This window comes from Empidonax traillii, unplaced genomic scaffold (assembly GCF_003031625.1).
Source record: "Empidonax traillii isolate 1590-97213 ecotype Southwest subspecies unplaced genomic scaffold, ASM303162v1 scaffold163:size1593379, whole genome shotgun sequence".
Classification (NCBI taxonomy): Eukaryota; Metazoa; Chordata; class Aves; order Passeriformes; family Tyrannidae; genus Empidonax; species Empidonax traillii.
Genome location: NW_020955356.1, coordinates 550961 through 560939, shown reverse-complemented (window position 1 = coordinate 560939; position 9979 = coordinate 550961). Strand labels below are relative to the sequence as shown.

The 9979-nt window shown below is 57.6% G+C and overlaps 2 protein-coding genes across 2 annotated transcripts; both read left to right on the top strand.

Moving 5' to 3' along the window:
* The first annotated feature begins 1039 nt into the window (after window positions 1-1039).
* LOC114058165 (C-type natriuretic peptide 2-like) lies at window positions 1040-3333 on the top strand. Its single transcript, XM_027885223.1, has 2 exons — window positions 1040-1623; window positions 3026-3333. Exons 1-2 carry the CDS (start codon window positions 1483-1485, stop codon window positions 3296-3298), a joined length of 414 nt encoding a protein of 137 aa, XP_027741024.1. The 5' UTR covers window positions 1040-1482; the 3' UTR covers window positions 3299-3333.
* Window positions 3334-5792: 2459 nt separating this feature from the next.
* On the top strand, window positions 5793-9680 carry GAPDH (glyceraldehyde-3-phosphate dehydrogenase). Its single transcript, XM_027885293.1, has 12 exons — window positions 5793-5881; window positions 6389-6432; window positions 7021-7120; window positions 7262-7368; window positions 7455-7545; window positions 7716-7831; window positions 7933-8014; window positions 8162-8313; window positions 8423-8501; window positions 8735-8818; window positions 8940-9037; window positions 9378-9680. Exons 2-12 carry the CDS (start codon window positions 6410-6412, stop codon window positions 9445-9447), a joined length of 1002 nt encoding a protein of 333 aa, XP_027741094.1. The 5' UTR covers window positions 5793-5881; window positions 6389-6409; the 3' UTR covers window positions 9448-9680.
* Window positions 9681-9979: the final 299 nt, after the last annotated feature.

Below are 9979 nucleotides of genomic sequence, written 5' to 3'. Positions count from 1 at the left end.
TAACCAACACCAGACATGGGCCACCAATAACAGGTGGAGCTAACAAAATTGGATGGCCCCACCTGTGCAAAGTGTCTCCTGGTTCCAGCATCACTGCTACAGAGTGATGCCCCCTACTCACTTCTCACGGACTGGTTGCAAAACCGTTCGTAAAACTTTCTGGCTCCTTGGGCAGTGAAGAAAGGGACCCACAAGTCAGCATCTGTAGGTGTGGAAAGAAGGAATGGAAGGAGGGAGAAAGAGCAAATATCTGAACTGTGACTTTTTTTATCTCTACAAAAGACTTTTTCTTTCTAGTTTTCTTTCCTTGGGAAAAAAAAAAAAAAAGCAATAACTTTTTTTTCTAATTTTCTTCTTTCCTTGTAAAAAATAAGCAAAAGCAGGCAACAGAACACTTCCTGTCAAGTTTTGACCCTACTGCTTTGTGCAATACTGAAGAAAGGGAAGTTTAAGGTGGTGTTAAACACACCCAGTACATCCATTACTAATCCTGTACTGGGGTACAGTCCCCCCATTCCTCTCCCCTGACAAACTTTCCTGATTAGTTTCTGTCTTCATACCCAGGCTGACTTCTGCACCCTGATCTCCAAACAGTGACCTCATTGCCTTGTTCAACTGGTGAGAAACTACAGTAAAATGGGAGAGGTAAACAAAGGGGGGGGGGGACTAATGGCCAGAAGATTTAGGAGGTAGGAATCTGCTTCTTGCCATCCTGCTTCCATTGTATGCCTGAGCTTGAGAAAGTGCAAGCTGAGCCTCGACAAGGTCTTTTCTGTGATGGTTCCTCTGGAAACTCACCCCAGTCCTCTAGATGGTGATTTGGGACAACCAGCCTGCAAATTATATGCCCACTAGTACTAGACCCAGGGTCCTGTCATTGCTACAAATTCCATATAGTACTGGAATTCATCCACCATCTGCAGCAGGAGCTCTTCATTTCCAGGCCAACTGTCTCACCAAAATATAAATACTAAAACCAAATGCCTGTATTGTCACAGAGCTGAATCTGTGTCTGCTCTGTGCAGCCAGCAGCGTGCCCACTGCTAGCTGAGCTGTAGTTCATGCTCATGCTGATTAGAGAAACAGCAGTAACAACACTCTGCTTATAAGGAGTATGTTCAATACCATTACACAACGCAGCCTTCAATATCCTCCTTTGGTACATGTTTCAAAGCGTCACCCCATTCCTGACCCTGACAGATACCTCCAGGCCCTGGGCAGCAGCAGCTCAACTCACATTGAGTGAGCTGAGTTGAAGACATTAGTCTTCCCAGACACTCAGTAAACACCTTTGTGTCCTTTTTCTTTAGAGGAAGGGGTCTTGCTGAGCTCACCCTGAAATATATCACCCTGGACAAAAGGGCTGAAAGGTTAAGGAGCTCCGGGGGGTGGATCAGCAGGGAGCTGGGGGCCAGGCGCCGGCCAGAACCAAAGCTATAAAGGCAGAGAGGGGCGAGGGGCCGCATTCGACACAGATGCTGCATGTCCTGCCTCACCTCCCACAAGCCCTGGGATAAGAAGATGATGCTGGGGCTCCAGTCATGGCCTTGCTCATTTTTCCTCATCTTGGTTCTGCTCTCTGCCAGCGTTCAGACTGTGTCCTTACCAGGACAAAGGCTACAGGTAGGAGGGAGTGGGAGAGCTGAGGGAGGTTTCAGAAGTGGAGAGACAATTTGGGGAAGTTGTGTTTGAATCTCAAATGAGTGGTGGTCCCAAATTTCAACTACTGGAGGCTGCTGTCTATTCTCACTGTTCCCTCCCCTTCAGTCCAGCAGCCTCAGCTCTAGGGTGACTTTATAACCCAGCTCCTAAAGAGAACCAACATTTTAAGACGGGAAACACACAAAAGCTTTTTAGTGCTCTGCAGAGGGTTTTAATGGTAAAGAGCCTGCCCCTGTCTAACCCCGCTCTCTGTCAGCAACGACCAGAAATCACAGTTGTATGTCTCATCATGTTCAGTGCCTGGTTCTGACGTTTCAGAGGGAAGAAATATCCTGTTTGGCCAGGATTTTTGCTCCTAAGTTCAGTACTGCCCCTAAGTAGACATTCTTTAAGGCCAGGATGCCAGCTAAAGGCTTCTTCACTTGAGTAAATCTTTTATCCTCAGTAGTTGCAGCAATAATATTTTTGGCTTTCAAATCTACCCAGCTCCCTCTTACCCAAACCCTAACCTGAGCCCCAACACCTTGCCTTCACATGACCCTGGGAAAGCTCCAGGGAAGTAGTTAGGACATGAACTAAAATCACAAGACTGATCCTGGTATGACTCAACATTTTCACTCCTCGCTGAAGATGCCCGTGTCCGCTTCAGTTAACTTGCTATCGCAAAGAGCTGCACAAAGGCATCTCCAGCCTTAGCTCAGCATCCATGTGAGAGACAGATGTGGAACGGTTACCACAGGCTGCTTCCCAGGGCAGCCATGCTGTGCCTCTAGTGCACCCAATGCAACCATCAACCCTTGTCTGCAGGCTTCCAGCAGTGCTGGGGTTGTACAATCAGCAGATATGATCTAGAGGATTCCTGGCAGATGGGGAGTCCCCCTTCCTCACACCTGCTCTGCTCCTGCCTCTCCCTCTTACCAGCAGGTATTTGAGGCAGGTCCATCCTTCCCACCAGCCTTCTGGAAAAAATGAAATGCCACACAGCAGCCTGAACACACAGAGGAGCTCAGCATCCACAAGAGGAGCAAGGACTGAAGCCTGTAACCTTCCAAATCCGGGAATGGGAGGCTGGTGTATGGCTTCACAAGAGCAGGGCAATCTGCACACAGGCAGAGGCTCACAGCAGGTGCCTGCCTGCTGTTTTGGACAGCAAAGTCATTTCAGACACCAGGAGCTGGTGATCTAGCCCTTCCCTCTGTCTGGATGCAATGTCACAGGCACAGTGCTGTGCGCAATCATCACTTTAGGTCCTGCCTAAGCCCTAAGGAGGGTGTGGGCAGTGGAGTACAAGGGGATTCAAAGCTTATAGCCAGGAGCAAAGGCATCTCTACTCTCATCCCCTTCTTGCTTCTGTTTATCCCAGATGCTCCTTTCACGGTTGCTGCCCCTGGAGCCCGAGTCCACACTGGCCGAAGAGGACACAAAGGAGGGGTCCAGCTTTGGTCCTCAGCTACTCTCCTCCACCCTCCCCTTCCTCCCATCAGGGGCTAGAGCTGCCCGTCCTTCCCTCTGGCGCAAGACCCTCGCCAGCCGCAAGTGGGCATTGCCTGGAGATTGGGCCTGGAAGGCCATGCCCAGGGGCTGCTTTGGACTGAAAATGGACCGCATTGGGACCCTCAGTGGTTTGGGGTGTTAGATTTGGAGGGGATCTGAGGTGAGAGGGCCAGCAGTGAGTGGGCTCGAACAAACGGGCAGTGACGAAGTTAAGGGGAGAGCTGAACGCACAGAGAGCGAGCGGATGGGGGCAGCGGGGGCAGGCTATGAGGCCACCACCTGCCGGCAGCCCGGGCCAGGGCCAGGAACCCCCCGCGCTGCCGGGGCTGCGCTGGGGCCCGGCCGGGGCGGGAGCAGGCGGGCGGGACGCCGCTGGGCGGCTCACCAGCCCCGCTTCTCCACAGCCAGGGTCACCCAGGCTCGGGGACGAGCACGGCGTGGGGAACCAGCGCGGCTCGGGAACTGGACGAAGCCCCGAAGCTCCCGCCCCGAAGGAGCGCGGCGGCGGCTGCGGGGAAGCGGCGCGGCGGTACCGGGAGGAGCTGCCCATCTCCGCAGCTAGCCCCCTCTGCCGCTGGACCCCCGGCTACGCCGGCAGCCCTCTCCCCTCGTCCCCGCGCCTGAGGACTCGCTGATTAAACACGCTGTACTAATTGCCGCGTCCGCCCTCGGCGGTGGCCGCCCCCCGGCCGTGGGGCGGGCGGGGAGTGGCGGCAGAGTGGGCCCCGCGCCCCCGGCCCCACGCGCGGGGCCGCACCGGGCTGTGCCGCCGCCGCCATTCCGCGTGGGGCGGGCGGCACGCGCGGCTGCGGCGCGGTGCTGCCGAGGAGGGGGGGGCGGGACACGGGTGAGGGATCGACCGGGACACCGGAGTACAAGGGCCGCGTTGGCTCCTTGCGGCCGCACTCTGCCCCCACCAGAGCAAACACAGGGGCCTCCTGTTTGCGGTGAAGCTTCCCCCGGGGAGCCTCCCTCGGTGGACTGCGGCTGGGGCACCACGGACCCCGGCACGCGTTCGCAGCCCCGCTGCTATACCACGCGAGCCATCATCATCCTCTGGCCTTTAAGAAAAGGTTGTAACCTCAGCTGGGTGTCTAAACTTAGCCGCCAGCACCTCGGCAGCACCGGGAATAGCAGTGGTATAAGGAGAGTTGGGTTACGTTTGAGCTGTGTGACCCCTCTCTGCCCCCCACCCGAGCATCTGCATGGTTCTCCCAGCCCGCTCCCCCCTCTTCATCATCAAAGACCTGCTCAGCTGAGAAGCCAGAGGGACGTTCCTCCTCCCACCACCTCCCCCCTCCCCCCGCTCCCGCCAGTCCAGATTTCCATCCATGAGAATCTCAGGATTCCATTAGAATCACAGACTACTCTGAGTTGGAGGAGACCACACTGTTCCTACACCTTCCTCCTGGATGGGGGGGGGGATTTGGGCGTGCTGTTGGCGTTGTGCCTAACGCGGGTTTGTCCCGCCGCACCTGCCCCGCACGGAGCCGCGGGATGCAAGCCGGCAGGGCTCGGAGAGGGAGCCCGGGATGGGGGGCGGGGAGCTGGGCAGCGGCCATGCCAGGAGCGCTTCCTCCTCGCAGGCAGCCGGGGAAGGCGGGCCGAGGCGGCAGAAGAGCAGGATTTCCGCCGTCACGTCCCGCGGGCAGCGGCACCAGTGCCGCAGTGCCTCATTAAGATGGTGCTCACGCTGCAGCCCGGCCGGGGCCCCTCCAGGACACGCCTGGATAAACCCACCCGGGGAGGGTCCCAGGCTCGGGGTGAGAGAGCTCCCAGCCAACACCTGCAGCTTCCCAGCACCAGAAGAATGGGGAGTTGCAAAGAGGCTGCTCCCTCAGGGTGTCCCCAGCATCCCTGCAGCCCTTTTGCCTTTCCTACCACAGAATTAGAGAACGTTAAGGGATTGGAGTAGACCTTAAAGATCATCTAGTCACAATCCCTCTGCTATGGGCAGGGACACCTCTCACTAGACCAAGTTGCTCAAGGCCTTATCCTATATCTGGTTTTGAGCACTTCCACGGCCGGGGCATCCACGACCTCCCTGGAAAACCCGTTCCAGTGTCTCACCACCCTCACAGTAAAAAAGTCAATGCTAATATCCAACCTAAATTTCCCGTATTTCAATTTGTACCCGTTACTCCTTGTCCTATCACTACAGTTCCTATCAGAGTCCGTTCCCGGCTTCTCTGTAGGCCCCTTTCAGATACTGGATACCATTCCGTGCAGGGGGGCGCAGGCTGCAGCCGGGGCTTGGGGGGTGCCTGCCCTTTGTTACCAGGTGAAAGGAGCGCACGCCATCCCCCGGGGCAGCAGCGAGGCCGGCGGGGGCAGCCCCTCACCAGCATCATCGGGGGGCGGTGGGGGGGGGTCCCTCCCTGCCTCCTCGGGCAGGGGCGCAGCCGCCCATTCCCGCCCTGGGGGCACCACCGCCATCCCCCCCGCCAGCCCTGGGGCGGTTCGGCGAGTCGAGGGTGAGCGCCGCGGACCCGCCGTTCCCGGCGCCGGGCCTTTGTTGCCGGGGGGCGGCGGGGCGGGGGCTGAGGGGGGGTCCGGCAGCCGCACCCGCAGCGCGGGCGCACGTAGCCCGGCCCGGCCCCCGCGCTCCCATTGGGCTGCGGCGCGGCGGGGCGGGCCCCAGCCCTGCCCTTCCGTGCCTATAAAGGGCGGCGGAGGAGCGCTGCGCCACCTCCTCACTGCGCGCTGGGCGGCTCGGAGGCAGCAGGTAACGGGCGGGGGCGGCGGGGGATGCGCCGGGGGAGAGAGTGGTGGCCGGGGGTGGGCGTGTGAGATTTCCCCCTCCCCACATATGCATACACCGCCCACCGGTGGGGAGGCGGCAGCGGGCGGCAGCCCCCAGGCGGAGCGGGGCCGCGTGGCGGCGGGGCCCGCGGGCACAAAGGCGGCGCGGCGCAAAATGGCGGGGGCAGCATGAGGGGGGAGGTGAGGGGGGGATGGGGACGTGGGTCTGCGGGATGATCACCTGAGGGGGAAGAAGGAGGGGATGGGAGGCTCGGGGAGGGGGCGGGGAGGAGCGGAGGGATGATGGCCCGGGGCGGGGGGATGATCGCCCGGGTGGGGGCGGGCTCGGAGCGCAGGCAGCCCCTCACCCGCCCCCCTCGCGCCCCCTCAGCGAGGGGAGAGACGTTAACGGCGCCCGGGGTGCGCGCGGCCGCGGGGGGCGGTTGTGGCCGGTTCCCCTCAGTCCCTCAATGGCGATTTCTGCCCGCAGGAACATCCCGAAGAAGCAAAGATGGTGAAAGTCGGAGTCAACGGGTGAGTGCCGGGGTCGGTGGGGCGGGGAGTCGGGATGGGGGGGGAGGCAAGGTCGCCTCAAGGGCGCGGGGGAGGATTTGGGGGGAGGAAGGGCGGTTTGAGCCCCGCCGGTCCCCGCTCCGCCCCACCGGTCCCCGCTCCGCCGTCGCCCCCCGGGGCAAAGCGGTGCCTGCTGAGTCACTTCCCTGCAGATTCGGGGTGACTCACCCCGGAAGGCGCTGCCGCTGCTTGGCTGCCCCAATTTTCCCCCACACATCCCCGGGGATCCCCGCAGCCCCCCACCGAAAGGTTGCCCGGTGGATCGTGTGTCGGTGACGGCCCCGGGGATGTGACCTTCTCGTGCAGGGCCGAGGAGAAACCGGATCCCCGGGGCCTCAGTAAATTTAGCGCTTGACCTTTCCGGGGCGGGGGTCGCTCTTAATCTTTAACCGGGGTGCCTTGGCCTTTGGACGGGCTGCAGGGCTCCCTCCTGCCCTGCCGGGCAGGGAGCAGCAGATGATCCCGAGGGAAGGCTGCCAAGGACTGCCTGCGTGCTCAGCCCGGCAGGTTCCCTGTTGTGCCTTCACACCCGTCTCTTTCTCTCTCCAGATTTGGCCGCATCGGCCGCCTGGTCACCCGGGCTGCCGTCCTTTCTGGCAAAGTCCAAGTGGTGGCCATCAACGATCCTTTCATTGATCTGAACTACATGGTGAGTTGCCTTGCAGTGCCCCCTCTGGGCCTTTCCGAGTAGGGCTTCTCTGGATCTGTTCTAGTAGCTTCCCAGGAAAAACAAGTGTTATAGGAGGATTGAAGCCCAGGTACCTGACCTTACTCTCTCTTTCTTTGCTAGGTTTACATGTTCAAATATGACTCTACTCATGGTCACTTCAAGGGCACTGTCAAGGCTGAGAATGGGAAACTTGTAATTAATGGGAATGCTATCACCATCTTCCAGGAGTAAGTAATCTTTTTTCCTCTCACCCATCTGGAGCATGAAAGCGTGTGTGTCGTGGAGCAGCTCTTACAGTTCTGTCCCTCTTCAGGCGTGACCCCAGCAACATCAAGTGGGGAGATGCCGGTGCTGAATATGTTGTGGAGTCCACTGGTGTCTTTACCACCATGGAGAAGGCCGGGGTAAGTATGCCACAGTGGCACACAAGAGAAGGAATACAGCCACTCTTGCCTGTGTGGCACATTACCATGTGTGGAGTTGCTCAAGATGGGGTTGTAAAGGAGAAGAGGTAGTGAGGAAGCAAGCTTGGAGGGATCCTGAGTTATCTAACCTCTTACCTCTCCTTCTTCAGGCTCACCTGAAGGGTGGCGCCAAGCGTGTTATCATCTCTGCCCCCTCAGCTGATGCTCCCATGTTTGTGATGGGTGTCAACCATGAGAAATACGACAAGTCTCTGAAAATTGTGAGGTAAGGAGAGAGAGGAAGATGCTTTCTGGCCTGGAGCTTTTACCAGCTGCGTGGGGTCTCCTCTCACCTCTGGCTCATGTGTCTTTTTTTCTCTACCTCAGCAATGCTTCATGCACTACTAACTGCCTGGCACCCTTGGCCAAGGTCATCCATGACAACTTTGGCATCGTCGAGGGTCTTATGGTAGGTCTGCAGCTTGGTTCTGAGAAGGGTGCCCTATCCACAGGTCCCCTCATGTGAGAGGGAAAGCATCAGTAACTCCTTGTGTCCCTTGGGATGCTGTTTCTGGAGAGTACTGGCTGTGTTCTTACTCCTGTGCTGTTTTCTCAGACCACTGTCCATGCCATCACAGCCACACAGAAGACAGTGGATGGACCCTCTGGGAAGCTGTGGAGGGATGGCAGAGGTGCTGCTCAGAACATTATCCCAGCATCTACTGGAGCTGCTAAGGCTGTGGGAAAAGTCATTCCTGAGCTTAATGGGTGAGTGCCCCTTCTTGGTTGTGAGGAGGAGGCAGAATATTCCTGGGGGAATGGAGGGCTGGCAGAGGGATCCTAGATGCTATATCTTGCTGACTCACTTCTCTCACAGGAAACTTACTGGAATGGCTTTCCGTGTGCCAACCCCTAATGTCTCTGTTGTGGACCTGACCTGCCGTCTGGAAAAACCAGTAAGTGTTGTGGACAAGGTCCTGACAACCTTCAGATGGTGCCCCTGCTTCCTCTAAACTCTGTCTTGCTCCTGGAATTGCCCTCTGTGCGCCTGACTTTGTCCCCAAAGAGTTGATCTTTGTGAAAATAGCACCTGCTGTGGTGCTCCCAAGTGTTTCTCCTCCCTACCCTGCCCCTGGCGGACATTTTGTGTGAGTTGGGATCTGACCATCTCCCATCTGTCTCTTCTTAGGCCAAGTACGATGACATTAAGAGGGTAGTGAAGGCTGCTGCCGATGGGCCCCTGAAGGGCATCCTGGCATACACAGAGGACCAGGTAAGGAACTCCTGGTCTCCTGGCCTGTGGTTAACCCGTCACTTGCCTCGTTTCTGTGACTGGCAGCAGCTTTGCTGAGATCTTGAGTAGCTGTGTGTTAACAATTTCCCCTCTGTTTCAGGTTGTCTCCTGTGACTTCAATGGTGACAGCCATTCCTCCACCTTTGATGCGGGTGCTGGCATTGCACTGAACGACCATTTCGTCAAGCTGGTTTCCTGGTAGGTGCAGCCTTGGTGGGGGCTGGCACAGGCAGGTTGCAGAGCTGGGTTCTGTTGGTCACTGCTGGCAGTCCAGGGGGATGCACAGACCCCTACAGAGAAGGGTTGGCTCTAGCTTGTAACAGTCTCAATGGAGTGAGATTGCTTCTTAGCTGAAACAACTACAGTTTTCTCCTTCGCCTTTCGGAGGGGTGGGTGGGATGCTTATCGCTTTCTTTACTGTAAGTAGATGGGAAGCTGCCTGGATCAGTTGTGTAGGAGGGGGCAAGGGAGCTACAAGAATGGAAGAAAGGATGTGAGGAATGGGTCAGCCCTGACAGCACTTATTTTCTGTCCCCAGGTATGATAACGAGTATGGATACAGCAACCGTGTTGTGGACTTGATGGTCCACATGGCATCCAAGGAGTGAGCCGAGCACACAAGCCCCCCTGCTGCCTAGGGAAGCAGGATTCTCCCTTGTTGGAGCCCCTGCCCTTCTTCACCACCGCTTAGCTCTGCATTCTGCAGTGAGAGGCCAGTTCTGTTCCCTTGTCTCCCCCACTCCTCCAACTTCTCCCCGAGCCTGGGGGAGGTGGAGAGGCTGATAGAAACTGATCTGTTTGTGTACCACCTTACATCAATAAAAGTTATCACCATCTGAAATGCCTTGTCTGTCTGTCAGTGGAAATAGAGGGGAGGGATGTAATGAGCAGATGCAGGCGCCTGCATGGCACAGTCTCTGCTGCATGTGGCTGATGTGTGCAGCCTGGTGAGCCGCTCATTCCACATGGGAGAGGCAAGGCTCCTGCCTGTGAGCCAAAATAAGGTGTGGTGCAGGGCTGCGCTCACAAGACCGGCTGTGTGGTAGAAAGGAAAGGAGCTCTGTGACTCCATCCACCTTCTACCTCTGGATTTGCATGTCTGATGGGCGTATGCAGGATGAAGTACTGAGCAAGGTGACT

Bases quoted from the DNA above. Each gene is read 5' to 3' on its own strand.
- LOC114058165 (XM_027885223.1), top strand. From the start codon at position 1,483: ATGTCCTGCCTCACCTCCCACAAGCCCTGGGATAAGAAGATGATGCTG. The intron at 1,624-3,025 runs GTAGGAGGGAGT...TGTTTATCCCAG, and splicing joins TACCAGGACAAAGGCTACAG to ATGCTCCTTTCACGGTTGCT.
- GAPDH (XM_027885293.1), top strand. From the start codon at position 6,410: ATGGTGAAAGTCGGAGTCAACGG. The intron at 6,433-7,020 runs GTGAGTGCCGGG...TTCTCTCTCCAG, and splicing joins GTGAAAGTCGGAGTCAACGG to ATTTGGCCGCATCGGCCGCC. The intron at 7,546-7,715 runs GTAAGTATGCCA...CTCCTTCTTCAG, and splicing joins CCACCATGGAGAAGGCCGGG to GCTCACCTGAAGGGTGGCGC.